At 34.6% G+C, this 19,100-nt stretch overlaps 2 protein-coding genes across 2 annotated transcripts in view; one reads left to right on the forward strand and one right to left on the reverse strand.

The window, feature by feature from the left end:
- The window catches only part of LOC134658835 (neural/ectodermal development factor IMP-L2-like), a 98,655-nt gene extending 80,024 nt beyond the window's left edge, over nucleotides 1–18,631 (reverse strand). Inside the window, exon 1 of the mRNA XM_063514506.1 lies at nucleotides 18,627–18,631. The gene's annotated coding sequence lies outside the window, so the exon portion shown is untranslated. The remainder of the gene's footprint in view (nucleotides 1–18,626) is intronic.
- Nucleotides 5,621–16,895, forward strand: LOC134658837 (neural/ectodermal development factor IMP-L2-like). Its single transcript, XM_063514508.1, has 7 exons — nucleotides 5,621–5,637; nucleotides 12,242–12,398; nucleotides 13,903–14,066; nucleotides 14,595–14,760; nucleotides 15,071–15,258; nucleotides 16,300–16,431; nucleotides 16,872–16,895. The coding sequence occupies exons 2-7, from the start codon at nucleotides 12,284–12,286 to the stop codon at nucleotides 16,872–16,874; spliced, it is 768 nt and encodes a 255-aa protein (XP_063370578.1). The 5' UTR covers nucleotides 5,621–5,637; nucleotides 12,242–12,283; the 3' UTR covers nucleotides 16,875–16,895.
- Nucleotides 18,632–19,100: the final 469 nt, after the last annotated feature.

Below are 19,100 nucleotides of genomic sequence, written 5' to 3' on the forward strand. Positions count from 1 at the left end.
AAGTATCATCGTATTAAATTATATAAATGGTTGCTTACTATGCGGTTTTTGGAGAAAATTCTTTCCTCAAATGCTGTTCCGGCCCGGCTATGAAATGAACTCCTTGCCGACGTTTTCTCGATGGACTGCAGTATGCCCTATTAGTTTTTTTTTATTTAAAAAACACAAAGTACCTATAATTAAAGTTTCGCCAGTTTGTTCGCTATGCGCTATTATGGCGTTATTTATTAAAATTTATAAAAAAAAAAAAAAAAAAAAATTATCGGACGTCCTTTGTTTAACGTCTCATGTGTTTCGATATCTACACATTTTAATATTAAAATTGTATAATATTTTTGTATTTATTTTGATATTTATGTATTTCTATCCGGTTCGAAGGACCAAAAATATGTTAGGCACTAATTAAACATATTTTAAATATAAAATAAAGAACTATATTTCCACTCTTCTAACTATTACGTCACACGTCTCTTGTTCATATACCGTTCAATCAATCAATCTTTAGGTATTATGGCTCCATCGGTATTGTCGATGATTCCGCCAATCATATACCGCTATCACTTGTGCTTAGATACGAGGTAAGTTCTGTACTGACATTCAATTGTGACCTTTTGACAGATGTCATTACATTTTTCATATACCGTCTTGTAAATCAATCAATCATAAATTAGGAAATAAAAACTGATGTTATTTATGTTAAGTTAAATTAAGTTTAAAGTGTTTGCAACTTTGTATAATATCATAATGTACCTGATATGACGTGTAAATAACTATTTACCAATAAATCATTATTCATTATTCATTATTAAAAATTTATTTAATAAGTACTTGTTGAGAATCCTAAAAGGCAGTAAGAATATTAAACAACCGTTGTATCTAACGGTCCTACCGATTGATTCAATTAATTAAAAACACGTGTTTATTGAAATGGTCTTTAATAGACATTTAATGCCTGACCGGATATCAAATTGCGTAGATGACGTCATGATCATCGTTAACATCCAAACAGCCTTTTCAACACACTTGCTCGTAATGTGAAACTTATTGAACCGCTTACAGGCTCATGATCCTAGATATTAAACCCACCCAATTTGCAATGACCCTTTTGGGTGCTATACAGTATGTAACTGAAAGAAAAGCAATTACTCAAACCCGTTAATGTTTAGGTCATACTGAGCAACTTTTACTATGGGACCAATCCCGAAATCGCGAAAAAAAATTTGACTCTCCAAAATGTATGAGACTTCCAATTTTTTTTCCGCGTTTTCGGGGTTGGTCCCATATTAAAAGTTGCTCAGTATGACCTAAACATTAACGGGTTTGAGTAATTGCTTTTCGTTCAGTTACATATAGTATACTGTATAGTGCAATGTTAACCCTTTGAACGCGACGCCTATCGTTTGCGAAGCGCCACGCCATTGTAAACCTTGTTGGAATGCACGAAGATTGATATTTGGCTGTGGCCGTGCGCGTCAGATAACGTCTTTGGGAGTCAATGAGTTAATAAACTAAATAATTAAATATTTATCAGACGAAAATATATATGTCGCAGGGAAATGATCAAAACAGAGATTTGAACAAATCTCTAAGGGATATGATCAAATCACGCAGGATGTTAAAATGGCGAATCCATATCATCATTTCCCTAGAAAAATTCAGTCATTTGACCAAATCACTGACTCTGTTTAGTGAAAAGACAAAATCGGCCAATAAACGCGAAACGCTTTTTCATTTCACTAGATTTGTTTAGGAATTTGACAAAATCCCTAACCACGACAGTAAGTTGACGAAACGAACTTAAAAAGTCAACTAGTTTTATCATTTCGCTAAACAGGTTTAGTAAACTTTAGTAGTAAACTTTGATACCTACAGTACGATTGACATTTAAAAAAAATAAAAAATAAAAATAAAATCGTTTATTCAGATGAAATAAACCCTAACATACATATTTTTTTCTTCTGCCAAACTGCAGGACAGTTTGTTGGCAGAGGGAACTCCCTTAAAACATAGATTTTAACCATTTCACTTAATCTAGTCAGAGAGTTAAGCGATTTGATCAAATTCAAATCGCTTAACTGTAAACTGTTGTATTCTGTACTAGCTTTCGTCATTTCACTAAACCGTTTAGAAATTTAATCAAATCACCATATACCATCTTCCAGTTGAGACTTTATCATTTCACTAAATCTGTTTAGCGAAATGATAAAACTAGTTGACTTTTTAAGTTCGTTTCGTCAACTTACTGTCGTGGTTAGGGATTTTGTCAAATTCCTAAACAAATCTAGTGAAATGAAAAAGCGTTTCGCGTTTATTGGCTGATTTTGTCTTTTCACTAAACAGAGTCAGTGATTTGGTCAAATGACTGAATTTTTCTAGGGAAATGATGATATGGATTCGCCATTTTAACATCCTGCGTGATTTGATCATATCCCTTAGAGATTTGTTCAAATCTCTGTTTTGATCATTTCCCTGCGACATATATAAATAATTAAAATAATCAGGCCACTATGTTGTGACATTTTTTTATGTAGATGGTGAATTGACGTAAATATTTCCCGGAACTTCCACACTTCCAAATTTCAAGTTGGTGATAAGATTACATGTATCAAGTTCAACTCACAATTGGTGCTACTGTAAGTTTAGTGCTTAGCATAAGCCTTATCTTTTTATCCTGCGACTTATTATTCTCCGAATATAATGAATCTATCCGAAATTAATTACTGAGAACTGGCCGCGTAGCCAAGATGCCGATCGCTTACGCTCCGTAGCGATCGAAACGCAACTGTCACTGTCGCACTAATATGGAAGAGTGATAGAGAGACATAATGCTTTTCGTTGTCGAAGCGATAGCGATTGTAACCTTGGCTAGGCCGGCAGAGAAGACTGCACAATTCATTTTATTGTGAGTTTTTTCTTGTTACTTACAAGTTACAATATATTAGGTACAGGACTCTATTGTACATACTTACTTTTACAAATTAATATTTTTGTACAGTAATTTATTTTTCAAAGTAGAATACATAGTAGCATTTAAGTACCCATCTATAAGAATTATAATATTGTTTAGTGACATAGTAGTATTTTATGCAACCGTTGATTGAGATTTATTCAGGAACATATGGAACTATTTAAAAGTCACACATGCCAATTTCCTAGGAAAGCCAAAAACGTATTTAATATTCTACCCGATCACATTCCGAAAACTAGTTTTTATGACAATTCTTTTTTTGTTATGGGACCTAGAATGTTCAATCACTTATCGAACGAAATAAAAGGCTTACCAACACCTTCATTTAAACGACACCTAAAGGAATTACTTGTAAGAAAAAGTTATTATGACATAAAAGAATTTTTTGATGATAATTTTGACATTTAAATTTAATAATAAGAAATTGGGATCTCGGTTGTGATATGTAATTAGTAAATTAATAATTATTGTAATTGTTGATATAAATTAATAATTATTGTCGGTTTTTGTTATGTTTTGATTATGTTATGTTAGTTTAATTTTTTAATAATGCATGTAGTTTAAGAATATTGTACGCCTTAAAGGCAGGTTATAATGGACATTAAGTATTTTAGAACATCTGTATTACCTACATATAACTCACAATAAAGAAATTGAAATTGAAATTGAAATTGAGAGAGGTCAAAAAAGGCGAGTGGCGTGAGTAACAATTTGAGGCGAAGCCGAATATTGTTAATAAAGACGCCACGAGTATATTTCGACTCAGTTAAACAACGTTGCCATGCGTTGGTCTGAATATAAAACCAATACATTCTCAGTAAATAAAATACAAAAACAAATACCAAATACATTTTCACACACCCGAGAACTCTATTTTTGGCTGATGGCAGAATTAAAAAAAGAAGTTGCAGCCACGCTTGCGCTTACAAGGTCAAAAATAATTATCGAAGAAAAAATAAAAAGAGAATGCAAATAATAAAAGAAAAATAAGATAAGGACTTAAGGAAGGACAAGGGACTTAAGTATGACAAATATTTCTAGCTTCCTGCTTCTAAGGGCACCATCTCACTAACCCGGGGTAAAACGGTTAACCTGTTAACGTGTTAACCCATTATCAATTTGAACTGGTAACCATGGTAACTCCAGATTTCCGGTTAACCCCGGGTTAGTGGATGGTGCAAGTGCCGCTAAGAAAATTGCATCCATCTTCCTATAATAGTTAAAAAGATAGACAAAACTCAAAGACAAATTGCCAATAGTTTATTTCTATGCTTAGTTTTTAATATTACTTTTTAATTTTAGTTTGTAATTTTTATTTTAAGTCTTTTTATTCTTTGATATATACTATTATGTACTTGTTTTAATTGCCAACACTATTAGTAGTGTACCCAGCCTTTTGATAAGTAACCGTCAAAACGGCGTCAATGTACATATATTGTCAAACGCTTTATCTAATTCGATTCCCATAATCTATTGTGTCGCACATTCCAGCCCAGTGGCGGTAGCACGGTCGCATTTTTATCGCGTGTCACCATGCCTGTCACATTCTAACAAGTCTGTTAGTGGGAAAGGGACGGGCATAGTGACAGGCGATAAAAATGGAACCATGCTGCGCCCGCAGCGCCCGAATGCCGGCCAAAAAATCCACTTTTTCGCCGCACGTGGCTATTCACCACTCGGCAAATCCCTTTTTGAAACCATTTGCTGATCGAAAATAAGCTTTATTATTAGGCATTAAAGTATAGCGCTTTTTTTTCGAAGTGAAAGTTATTTTTGTTACATTTTTATACTTAAGTGCCAACAGTGTTTCTTAGTAATTTTAGTCAGCATTTTGACAGCTTGAGAAATGAATGAGGATAGCTCATTTTAAGTGACAGTTGATCACAGTTGCTCTCTGTTCGTCTTGTAGTTCGCACGTCTCTCAAAATCAAATGTTCAAAAGTTTATTATTTTACTTAAATTTTAAAAATATATTTATAAAGTGAAAAAAAGCATAGTTTTTGTGGTGAGTTTATTTTCTATTAAGTTTTTTTTTCTATATTGCGTAATAATGACGCAATAAACTATAACGGTGGCTCATTCAAGGTTCTGTAATATCTATTACAAAATACTAAAGCTACTAGATAATTATCATAATAAATGAATAAATTACAATATTCATCACTAGTCCCAATACGTTTCGTAATACAATGTATCAAGATCATTAAGATTACATACGTATTCTTTTTATTGCCAGATTTTTTTTATCAAGGTATATTTTACTTATTGGTGAAAAAAACAAGTGTTCTTTAAGTTTCGAACAACCAACTTATTGCAAAACAACTTACTACACCTTAATTTTAAGTTTACTTTAAAATATCAAATGAAAGTGTTATTAAAAAAAATACAACATTTTCAATATATTTCAATAATTTTAGTAAGATATTTAGCTTTTATGGTTACAATTTTTCAAAAAGAAAAAATCTATTTTTTACAAAAAAAATAGTAACGTTACGTTAAGTGAGTACAATCCAAAGCTCGTAATAATATCTCGTGAAAAACCACCCCGTGTGACTCGCGCCCGCCCGGTATATAAGGGTGGGAAGTATCAAAAACCGTGTATTCTCGACCAAACTAGGAGACAAACCACATCTAGTGTGACACGTGCTTTACTGGAATACCTGAACGAGGTACGTATTTATAGTTTAGTTTAGTTTATTTATCTCTCAATACAATGTTTATAGTTAATGTAAAGAATACAGAAGCAATTACTTATCGTATAGCGATCGTTAGATACAAAACAGATAATTCTATTAAAACAAATTATAATTTATATCATATTATAGTCTAGGAGTAGTTATATACAATGGGATATAAATCTATCACAAAATATTCAAATAGCAAATCATACAATGTCAAAATTTATAATATAATGAAAAATAAAAACAATTGTAATATGGTACTACAGAGTACCAATCAATAGATAATTTGAAATTTTAAACAATGTCAAGTTAAATCCAAAAAAGAAAATATACATGTCAAATGAAAAATAAGAATAAAAATTTAAGTAAAACAACTTAAAAATATAAATAAATGTGTAAACTATTTATTCAATATAAATAATGGTGTTCACACATCTCTTACAAACAACAATACGAAAATAAAAATAATACGAAAATATAAAACCAAAAGTGTCCTTTTATTTATTTATTTTAAACTTTATTGCACATAAAAAAGAGTACAACAGGTGGACTTAATGCCACTAGGCATTCTCTACCAGTCAACCATGGTGCAGTGAGAAATACACAAAAAAAACGTAAATTTAGAGCGAAGTAAAATTCCTACATAAATAAAATACCTAAAACTAATTTCCTTTTTCTTAATTTGTAAAAATAATATCTTAACCTTCGAGTAGCAGAATTTGATAAAACTGATTAGTAAAATTATCATTTTCTTTTTTATGTCGAAATATTGAAAATGTCAAAAATGTCATTTATTTGGTGTTAAATAAAATTTATATATATATCTCTCTCTCTCTCTCTCAAATATACCTGAATATCTTATGTATCAAAGAAAGGTTATCTTTTTGAAAGTACCAAATTAATGCAATTCTTATAGTTCCTTATACATCTTAATATTCCTCAATTAGTAAGTACTAATTTTAAAAAGTCGTACCTACATAATTAACACCTGTGATATCACTAAATACTGACAGTTAAGGAGCTCTCATATATTTATTGACAGATACTTGAGATAAATATGAAATTACACCCAAAACTCAATAAATATCCAATGCAAGAAATCATTTTGGGGGATAAAGTTATTACTTCAATTTCCGTTTTTTTTTAATCTTAAGCTCAACCTAGCAACTACTTTTCATCATATCAATAGGATTTCTTAAGAATGTAGTAAGTATTATGTAATCTATCGATTTATTCGATCTATTATCATTGTACCTATAGTCTGAAACATTAGGTACATTGCATTATGATAATTCAATTCTAGGACTCACAAATTGAATTAAATTGAAATTCAATTGTCAACATAGCGCTCTAACATTTCTTATTCTTATAAAGGTAAGTACGAATTCAGGCGTTATAACTTTCAATAATTTTCTATTTTGATACAAAATATTTTAGTGGTTAAATTCATCTTTCTTGATATTCTGTACAGTTTTGACAATTTAAGATGAATATTATCTTAAAATAACACCTAGCAACTCGTTTGAATTTATTAGATTATTTAGTTAAGTATCTCTTATACTTATATAATACTATTTTGTAGCAAAAAACCAATTCCATACTCACAAATTTTTAAAAGCTTCTAGGGCATAGATGTGGTTGATTGATATATCATAAATATTTTTTTTGCATGACTATTATTCTTTATTATTGGGACTTAAAAAGACAAACTAAACAATACAATACAATACAATACAAATCCTCTTTATTGCACAACCTCAGAATAAATAAAACAAACAAAAACAACACAACAACAATAAAACTAAACTAAATGTAGTTTAGTTATAAAACTTAAAAAATAATCTTATAATAACATCAAATTGTGTTAATATATTTTTCTACTCCCGTACTTTTATTTGTCATTTAAAGAGTCGTGCACACACCTTAAAACCCCTATCTTATAGTTGTCAAGACAAGTCTGTAGGTATCTTTTTGGCACTTTTACGATACTTCGTGTAATCACCACTTAAAAAATATTGTATGAAATACATTGTTGCCAACCTAATTTTAACGCCTTGTTACTCACGCCACTCGGCTTTTTTGACCTCTCTTAAACAACGGTTGCATAAAATACTATTTCAATCATGTTAACAACTTAACATCTAGAGAGGAAAATGGGGTCTACGTTTTATATGGCAAGGCTGTATCACTATTTTCACTTTCCATTTTATCTTTCCACTTTTCATTTAGGCTCCTTCAAATTATTTAAATTAATTTACATAGATAGAGTTGGACCAAGAAAAGTCTGCAACGATTTTGATAGCAGACGCAGTGCAAATGTCATTTATCATTCATCATAATTTCATTCATTCATTCATTCATCATCGTTCGTTCATTCGTTAGTTTACGTCATAATTTCATAGTAGTTTGACGTTTAAAATAACACTTGCACTGCGTGTCCTATTAAAATCCTTGCAGACTTTTTTTTGGTCTAACTCTACCTTGTATTCCTTTTTCGGTCTATTTAAACTTTATAGCCCTGACCCCTGTCAGGTAACTACACTTCAATTGCCACTCATTCAATCACAGAACAATAGAAACTCAACCCTACATGAAAGTAATAAACTCCAATTTGCTTTGGGGATAAAGAGAATGGTTACAATAATCTAACCAAAAACGAGTTGTACCACATGATGCACATCACGTAGGCAAGTGCATTAGGACAACCTTGGGAGATATTGATTTGTTTAGTTTCACTTAGATACCCGTAAGGACCGATTTTTATTTAAAAAATCTATGTGATTAACCGTTTTCCGAAGATTTAGGACAAAGGACATAGGGACATACTAACGATGAAACTTCGCTGATATCGTAAAAAATAATGAACACTATCGATTTACCTAATTTCACCTAAAATCGGCCTATCAAGCATTAAAAAGTGATTTCGAAAACCTTAAACAGGTGACGTAAGTACCTATTAGAGTCTGTGCGGAAAGAGAAAAGTCGTGGAATGTATACATTCCACGACTTTTCTCTTTCCGCATGTCCGCTTCGCTTTCCGGTGTCATACGACTCTTCTCTTTTCGGACAGACTCTAATTGCTTAACACAATCCGTGATGTGTTTGTAAATCTAAATTGTGGCCGCAAAAAAGTTTCTAACGTTTAATGTACATGCGTACTAGTACTCAATTTTATTGTAAAAGTGAAGCAGCTTTTTATTCATTCACTTAATGGTCCAATCGGTTAATTTACTTAAAATATAGGCATGAAACACACAGCTAAAAGCTTTTAAGGTAGAAGGTAAAAGCTGAAACATATAACATTTTATAGTTTCGCTCACACTAAAGGGGCCCACTGATTAACAGTCCGCCGGCCGGTACCGGCCTGTCAGTTAGAACAAAAAGTTGACAGTTCCGAACAACTGACAGGCCGATACCGTCCGGCGGACTGTTAATCAGTGGGCCCCTTAATACGAGTAGATTCTGAGCGAAATTAACACGCGAATGACATAATATGATTCAAATATTATTTTAATGTCAGTTTGATGTCGGGTACACGCGCGAATTGGCCTCTAGAACATGGAACTCATGGAACTCTGCAATGGAACGATGTATTCTGGCATGTCTTGCCGTTTTTGGGCTAACTGTAACGATATTATGATCGTTTTATGGCAAAAAAAAAAACATTTTTGATACAAGCTTTAATCGCTGACTGTGCTTTTCTTTCGTCGTGCAAGTATTCATGCATCAGCATTACTGCAACAGTATTGCAGCGTGACATCACTGCTGCAAATGTCAAAACCAATGTTGAAGCCTGGATTTTTGACATTTGGTGCAGTTTGAATCCGAACGTCAACTGTCTGAAGTAGGGTTTGCACGACGGATCCGAAATGTATAGGAATATCCGCGGATCCGGATCCAGATCCGGATAATTTCATGCATTTCGGATCCGGATTGCTAACCCTAGTCTGAAGTAACCGAAGCCGAGCCCTAATAATGAAACGACAATTGGTTGAATCTGACTCGATTCCATCGATTAGGACTCGAAAAATCTGGTTACATTGAGTATGAATGAATCGATGATGTAGCATCAAATATGGTAAGGAATTATAATATATGAGTCATACAATGCATGTTCCAAATCAATTGGGGTAGGAATCCTACTAAGTATCCGACCTACATCCTACCGTAGGATGTAGGTCGGATACTTAGTACATTATGAAACACATGACGATAGTGAAACAATATTTTTTGACCAATAAAACTCTATGACCTCGAGTGCAAGGCTCGGGACCGGTTTCTTCTTCATACAGAAAATACCGGTATTATTACGTTCTTTTTCGTTCTTTGGTTAATTATTTCATATTTAATGGGACAAAGAATAGAAATAATAAGAAGTTCTTACCTAAATACATGATTCAGTTCTAATTGTAAGTAAAGAGAATAAAATAATTGAAAATATTAGGCTATTTTGGGTTTTACAAAAAAACCAGTTCCGAGCTCTGATCGAGTGCATAGCATAAAACTAAAAATGTTATGGCTCTGCCTTTTTCAAAAATGTCCAAAAACATAATCAACAAAAATGTACATATCTGGCTACCGTATATCGTGGTTTGGTTTTGGTGTACCTACAGTTAACATCAAAAGTAGCGTATCAGACCATGCATCGAAACCAACCTATCTACCATTCTCTGGTAACCTAACATAAGAGATACCTATCTATGTCTGTATATATGTATGTCCAGATATATCTCTATTTGGAAAAGATGTTCGATGGTGACAGATACTTTAGCCGCTTTTTTATTTAATGTTGACTGTACAACTCAACAACCTAATTTTAGGAACAGGGTAATAAGGCACTAGCTTTTACTATTTACATCTCTTTCGACCCAGAGAGAAAATGGGCAGGTAATAAAATCTACAAAACCAAGTTTAATGCCCTATACTAGTGCATTTCCTAGTAGACAATTATATGCTATCGATAAATGTATGTCAAATCGCAATCAATGAATTCATGCATATTTCACTTCACGCCATACAACGTAGTAAATAGTTATTTTCGATACAAGTGCGAAAAAGAGGAAATTCGAAACGAGTGGCGATAAATTAAAACACGACCGAAGGGAGTGTTTTAAATCGACACGAGTTGCGAATTACCTATTCGCACGTGTATCGAACAACGTTTTACAGTACATATGGCACTTTAAAGTTTCGACATACGCACGAAAAGTGCTATTTTACGCACTAGTGCGGAAAAGTAGCCCCATATGTACTGTAAAAATATATTATCGTGCGCGCATCGTATATCAAGGTACCGACATACGAGTAAAGAGACTAGTGAATAATAAAATTAATAAAGATAGATAAACCATTTATTCGCTTGCCACAATCACTACACAGTATAAAACAAAGTCGCTTTCCGCTGTCTGTCTGACCCTATGTTATGCTTAGATCTTTAAAACTACGCAACGGATTTTGATGCGGTTTTTTTTAATAGATAGTGTGATTCAAGAGGTTTATGTATAATTTGTTAACCCGTGCGAAGCCGGGGCGGGTCGCTAGTACACACATAAAGATCGACAAACTTCAGAATCCCTATATTTAGTGTGAATTTCATTCGATAGCGTGACGAATGTTTGCGTTATCGTTATGTCTATTTTTGTATGGGATTTTGAACAGCGTGCCAAGCGGGACGTTTTGGAAACTCGAAATCGTATACAACTTAACGGCACTTAACGCAAGTTAAACGCGTATAAATATAAATGTTATTTTCACAATAAAGCGGAAAAAACTCGTCATCTGCTACGAGCGTTAATATCAGATAAAGTCTGTGCGGAAAGATAAGAGTCGTAAAATGTAATATGGGATCCTATCCTATACATTCTACGTCTCTTTTATCTTTCTGCACAGACTCTATCCTACCAGTTTATACGATTAACTCGTCTCTAGTATAAAGCTATATTAGTAATTCTCAATAAAATCTACCTAAATGGCACAAAGCTGATACAAAGCCGAATCGTGACCTACAGTTTCAGATTTCACAATTTACTTTTAAAATAGTAGGTATTCGTATGTTTATGAAACGTGGACAGAATATCCGTGCGATTAAATAGTAGACATTTCACAACTTTTCGCTTACAACTTGACAAGTTAGGACCAAAATTATTTACGTATAGGTAACTTTTCTGCCCGCGACTTTTTCTTGATAATGATAAAAACTATCCTTTGTCCTTCTTTAGGCCTCAAAATATCTCCATACCATACTTAGGCCCAAGATACACTTGCAAGGTTTACTTACGTAAGTAGGGACACAGAAATCGAATGAATATCTTATTTCATCTAACAAATAGCTTTGTCCCTACTTACGTAATCTAGACACGCGGCAACTCTGTTTCTTTTCTTCTACAAAACACAACATTTAAAAAAATCGCGAAGTTTTGGTTCGCGGCTCTAATATTATTATTATTATTTTTTTATTTTATTAATGTAAGTTTTCTAATATTATTATTGGAAGCCTATAGGTACCCTTTATTTATTCATTTATTACACGATGTTGTACTTATAAAATAAGTTTATCGATTTTATAGTTCATAAGACTCATTATTATTTCCAGATTCTCAATTCATATACTCAACGCCACCTAGCGTCGGATAGAATGTTCAACTTAGTGTCGCTACTCGTCACCGCGGCGCTAGTGTCGCTGCAATGTGGGTTCGAAGCGAACGCGCAACTCGACAACAAACAGATGGATAATAATATTAACGCTTTCGGTAAGTTTATTAAATATAATAACTTATAATATAAACGTGAAAGTTTGTATGTTTGATTGAATTGTTAAATTTTTTTCACGCATCAACTGCAAAACAAAAAGTGAAACTTAGCACATACTTACATAATTTCTAATCTAGAATGAAATATAAGTAATTAAATTAATATTTAAGACATAAAACTAACATCCTCTATTGGGGTAAAAATAGGGATTGTAAGGGAGAAAGCTTGAAGCTTTTTAAAAACCATATAATTAAATAAATAGTCTCATATGTCTAGTTATTATTGTAGAATAAAGAAACTTGTCTTTAGATAAAAATATTTCAAATTTAACTAAAATTAGAGGTTAACTTAATTCAAATTTATTGCACTAAAAATCTCTATACTGATTTTTACAACACTGTTTCATGTAAAGTAGGTACATTATCGAAAGAAATCGAATTCAAAACGACATTAAAAAAAAGACTTATGTATAACGTTATTTTACTATAAGTTAAGGCGAAGACAACATTTGGTATACATTTAATTTATTGGAAGGAAATCTAACTACATGAAATAGAAGTATAGGATTAAAAAATAGAATTAGACTTTTATATTATAAAAGAAAGAACAATTACTGACTTAAACTAAAATACATATTAGAAAAAATCGAACCTCTTTGGCATGGTGCCAAAGTTGACTGCAAATAAATGTTAGTTATCTACTAATTTTTGAATTACCTATACATACCAAAAATTAAGCACGAATACATAAATAAGTATATGCGCTTTAATACCAGGTCACACATTGATCAAACTGCATGGATATAAAAAAACTAAATATAGAAAAAATCGAGCACATATCGTTCTGAATATATACGCTCCGGACCACGTTATTTTGACTTGCAAAAACACGAGACGAGAAATCTACTTTTAAATTCAAATAAAGACACAAGACATGCCGAGTCCATTCCTTCTTTATTCTTTGGTTCTGAAATTCAGATGAAATGAATTTCAATTCAGTGATTCAGTAATAGAATGACGAATTTGACCTGAAATTTAATTGGAAATTGAAGTAGACTGTGACTTTTGAAGTGTTCGCAAAAAGATTTTGGTTATCAGACCGATGACATCAAAGTCTAAATAAAATTAATGTGAAATGCTCGTGAATACAATTTTTCGTTAACCCGCTCACCCGCTCCGTGCAACCGCGCCACCTAGCGGACGCCCTTAGAGAACTACGTAATAGAGAGTCCTAGGGCGCCATAAAAGCCTTCTGTAAGAAGTGCATATACTTGGAAAAAATCGACCAATGCCGCTGTGGCCCGGTGGTCGAATGGCACAGGCACCTGCCGCGATAGCAGAGGACGCTGGTTCGATTCCATCACTGGAGGCTTTGGTAAATTTTTCTTAGTACATGACATTTCTTTCAGTTTATAGAGAGTCCTGCTAAAAATGTATGCAAAATTAAGTCTTAAAACCCAAACTTTTCATAAACAATAACATTGAATTGCTTGTATGCTTCCAGTGGCTCCCCTTACGAAAAGGCGCTCCCGTAACTTCGTGTCTATACAACAGGCGCCTCCCGAAACCGCCCGCCTCGCCGGCGCCCCCATAGAACTGCGATGTGAGGTCATGGGTATGCCTAAACCCACTGTACATTGGTTGAAAAATGGGGAGCCTATTGCTGATGTGAGTAGAACTATAATTGGGAGCGTTTAGTTAGAACTGCGGTGTTCAGCCATAAGACCAGGGCTATAACCACGAAAATCGAAGTTCGTCAATTGCGGACATTTTTTTCTGTCACTCTAATTATGTCGTAATGAGAGTAAAAGAGAAAGATCCCCGCAATTTGCGAATTTCGGTTTTTGCGGTAGACCCCCAGGATCTCTAGAAGACTACAAACTACAACACTCTTCTATACATAATTATTAGACCGCAGTTTGACTTCTGATCCTTGTAGTAGGAGGGATCGCATCCCGGGCTTCGAGAAACCTGATTTTGCCAGGCTGAAAAGCGGTGCTGTTACCTCCACCAGCCCCTTACATTTCTCTCTTACAATTCTTATACAGTCGCCGTCCAAAAAAACACGCCTTTTTTAGAAATTTACCACGTCCATGAGCGACACTAATTGCTAACCATAGAGGTGATTCATTTGCTAGTATGCTTAAATTATTAAATTATATTACTATATTAATTAATAAGACGACTTATTTGCAGTACATGGATGAAACCAATGAGATCCAAGCAGTCTACCCATCCAGCATGGCCTGGCTGATGTCCACACTGGTCGTCTCAGAGGCAGTCAGCGGGGATGTATTCACGTGCGTGGCCACTACCGGGCTTGCTACTGAGACTGCTTCTACCACTGTTTTTGCTGAACCAGGTATGTTATCAGAAGATTTTTTTTATATTAACGTCAGAGTCAAAAGCCACGTCACAGGCTAGCATACACCTGGCCCAAGATAGAGAGGCTTGAAGAGCACTGGTGAAGAGTCCCTCAGCCATGAGGATATGACAAAGAAGAGTCTCATCATCATTGTGTACCTATATAGGTACCTATACAAGATGTTAATAAGTAGGTAAATATTTTAAAGAAGTCAACATTTCCCGCGTTTTTTCTACTGACAAAATTGGCTTGCCAAATTATGGGTTCCTATTAGGTATCAAAGTGAAACTCTTTCCTTATTTTCCAGGTGACGATGCAAACCTCCTCCTCCCCCTGTTCCCCGCGGCGCCAGTCATCTCCTCCTACTACGTTCAGCTCTTCCAGGACATCGGCAGCGACGTGGTGCTGCCCTGCCGCGTGTACAGCCCCACCGAGCCCCAGGTGTACTGGCAGGACCAGCATCATAACGTCATCTATGACAACCCTAGGATGAGGGTAAGAGACCCCCTGTTCCTTGTACTATGCAACTCTTCCAGGAGCGACGTGGCCCTGCCGCGTGTACAGCCCCACCCAGCCCCAGGTGTACTGGCAGGACCAGCATCATAACGTCATCTATGACAACCCTAGGATGAGAGTAAGAGAGCCCCTGTTCCTTGTACTTCGCAACTCTTCCAGCGACGTGGTGCTGCCGCGTGTACAGCCCTACCGAGCCCCAGGTGTACTCGCAGGACCAGCATCATAACGTCATCTATGACAACCCTAGGATGAGGGTAAGAAGATTTAGTCAATTTATGAGCATTGGGAAATGATTTCGAAACAAGAAATTATCTATATTCCCTTTTACGTTTGAATGAAAATCTATGAATTGCGAACAAAGAAAAAAAGTTCATCAGTGAATTATTTTTATATAGGTATTGATTAGTGAGTGATGCCTAGTCACATTTCTCTAGGAATTAACATTTGACAAGTTTGTAATTCAGGATCATTTAAGTCATTGGTACAATGCCTCAAGGGCCTATTTTAGATTTAAGCTAGTTTTTAATTTCTTTTAGTAATACACGGTATATATCTTGTTTTTAAGTCATTTCAGTGCCATAAGGTCAACTGGGATATGCGAAATACGATAGGTCAGAACGGCCTCTATGTTACGTATTATTCTCCAAGTAGCTCTCGGTAGCTCTTGTAATTAAGGTTGTTTAAAAAACGAACTCAAATAGACGCAATAACCCCATAGTTACATTTATCCTGGTAGACCTAACATATAACATTAAAGAAATACAAACATTATAAAATTTATTGCATTTATTAACCCTTTAACCGCCAGAGTCTGATATATAAGACATTACATATCCAGCTCATTTCGCCACAGTCTGATAAATAAGACAAAGATCTGATTTGGTTTTTACAGCACATTTATAATTCCCGTAACTATGCCAACCTTACTCTGCGTGGTACAATTACTGTCGGTGGCGACACGAGCACGCTCGATCAAAAATTGCTGGCGGTTAAAAGGTTAAAATATGATTTTCTTCTCAGGTGCTGCCCTCTGGAGATCTGTACATTAAGGACATCCACTGGAGCGATATGGGCGAGTATACGTGCACCGCCAAGAACCTTTACGGAAAAACAACCGTCACCAGCTTTCTCTACCCCGCCAGGCCGAAACATGTAAGAAATTATTATAATACTAGCGCCCGGCGGCTTCGCACGGGTTAACAAATTATACATAAACCTTCCTCTTGAATCACTCTATCTATTATAAAAAACCGCATCAAAATTCGTTGCGTAGTTTTAAAGATCTAAGCATATATAGGGACAGACAGCGGGAAGCGACTTTGTTTCATACGTAGTGAACCCGAGGTTTGCCGTCCCTGGCAAAGACGCCAGCGCTAAAGCGGCGAGTAGCGGAACTGAATTAGTTCCGCTGTTTGTTGTTAGATGGCGTTGATAGAATCATCGGAAAGAGCTTTTAGTTGAAATATAATGCTTTTAACTAAATGGAACATTCTTTTACCGTGGATCTTATCAAGTTGATGTTTTTTTGTAATAAAAAGTGTACCAAATAGTAACTTTTATACTCCTAGTAAATTTATTTCTTATTTTTTCAGTAAACCATGAAAATCCGCCGACCATTCGCTCCCGCCGATGCTAAACTTTAATGATGTTCCTATTCGTAGTTAAAGTATTAACGTAAATTAATTTATTATTAGATTAAGTTATGCTTAAAAATAAGCCCAATTACTTGCCTAGTTTGTAAAATTATGGCAATTTTATTAATTTATTATCAGCTGTGAAAACAGCTCTTTTTCTCTAATAATGGTCCTGAGTAAACTATTTTGGAGTTGTCCCAGTAGTGGGCATTCGCTGAACCAGTCTTTGGCATTATGATTTTTAAGCTTGGATTTTAGACTAAGTAAGTAGCCAAGCATAATTGATTACGGTAAATAAGTTTTATTTTATTTAATGTTAAATACCTCGTGAGGAGCTTTTGTAAAATGAGGTTTTAGATTACACTAAATTACCTAAATTTTTGTCGGCATATGTACTGTAATTCCTTAATTATAAGAATTTACTTGTTTATTTTATAATAATTAAGTTAATCCTCCCAGAGATTGTATAGTTTTAAATTGCCGCGATCTGACTTATCTATTTATAAACGCAACACCTAATAATTGGCAGGGTAAATTAGGGTACCTAAATCACCACTAAAAAAATTGCCTATTTGGTACTTATCATCACTAAAGCTAGGACGCTTAGCACGAAGAATTTAGTTCATTGAACCATCTGTTTCTATCTCTTTCGCACGCGCAATATTACATTGCTGTCCCGCTGGCATCATGGCCGGGGCAGCAATATAACTACGCACGTGCGATAGAGATAGAATCACGCAATGTCTTACTTTATTGCTATTAGATATGATTGGATACCATCTAAGAATAGCACTATGTAATTCCAGGCGGTCTAGCATGAGTTGCGTTCTCGCGCGCGACGGGTGAATCAACTTTTTCTTGTCACTCGTTGCCATGGTTACGTTCTCCTGGGTCACTCTTTAAAACCTGATTTTTAGGCATTTAAATTCACCAAACACGCTTTTTTGTGATACTTTAAATCCTTTCCATTGTGGGGCGTCTACCAAGCGTGTCAGAAGAAGGTGGTGTACAACGTCTTCTGACAAACTATGCTACTATTGTCTCTTGGCTGACCGGACAGAATAACAACAAGAAATAGTTGATCGACCCCATACATCTTGCGCGACTTCAAGTATGGAGTCGCGCGAGAACGCAACTCATGCTAGACCGTCAGAAAGGGATGATATAGTAGGTATTGACCCTACGTAAACTTGCCCAAAATTGCCTACCATGAAAAACATTACCTGCGGCGGTAGCACGGTCGCATTTTTATCGCTTGTCACCAGGCTTGTCACGTTCTAACAAGTATTTAAGTGAGAAAGTGACGGGCATAGTGACAGGCGATAAAAATGGAGCCATGCTGCGCCCGCTGGCGTGAAAAAACGGATTACTTACCAAATAACTGTCTACATCAAATTTCCAATAATGATCGCCTTCCTCACATTATGAGAAATTAAATACAGACAGCGGTTTATTTGAGAATAACTATTTTATCAAGTTAGGATAGAAATATTGGGCATAGTAGGATTGGTAGGTAATGTCGAGTAAGTTTAGAAAACCAACTATTACTTATAGTCTGATTCGAACTTTGATATACCTACGTCAAATATTAGGTATAAATACGATATGGATCGGATATGTCAGTGTTTCTTTACGTTACGTTACGTATACGTTTCTTCAAACAAAAACGTCACTTTTGACACTGACAGATCCGATCCATAACGTATCGAGATCTAATGTTTGACGTTTATTAAAATTATAATCAGGCCGTTAGTCCGAAATCTTTCAACTATGGTCCTAGATTAACTTGAATTTCGTATTTAAGTTTTCAAGCATGATATTATCTATCCACCATCACCACCACCACCAATCAACACCAATCACCAACACCACCAACCACCAATTGCACCAACTTTTATTAGTGTTTCCGTTTGGACCTATGGTTGACTAGAATTTGTTGGCCTTTTGTCGTTAAGTAATAAAGTTTAAATAAATATGTACAACACTTTAAACTCTCGCGTCTTGTACACATAATTATTTTATTAATAATTATAATGGTTTAATAAGTAAACTCATAACATTAAAACTTAAATGTTTAAATTGATCTAAATTGTTATAAAAAACATTGTGCCAAAATAAGGTCAAATTCAACTTTAAAACTAACTTATAATATAAGTACAGTGTAAAGTTACCTAATATTGGGGCGGT

Source organism: Cydia amplana, chromosome 23, assembly GCF_948474715.1.
Source record: "Cydia amplana chromosome 23, ilCydAmpl1.1, whole genome shotgun sequence".
Lineage (NCBI taxonomy): Eukaryota > Metazoa > Arthropoda > Insecta > Lepidoptera > Tortricidae > Cydia > Cydia amplana.

Coding starts and splice junctions, on each gene's coding strand:
- LOC134658837 (XM_063514508.1), top strand. CDS start 12,284: ATGTTCAACTTAGTGTCGCTACTCGTCACCGCGGCGCTAGTGTCGCTG. Junction 14,067..14,594: donor ATGGGGAGCCTATTGCTGAT/GTGAGTAGAACT, acceptor ACTTATTTGCAG/TACATGGATGAAACCAATGA. Junction 15,259..16,299: donor ATGACAACCCTAGGATGAGG/GTAAGAGACCCC, acceptor TTTTCTTCTCAG/GTGCTGCCCTCTGGAGATCT.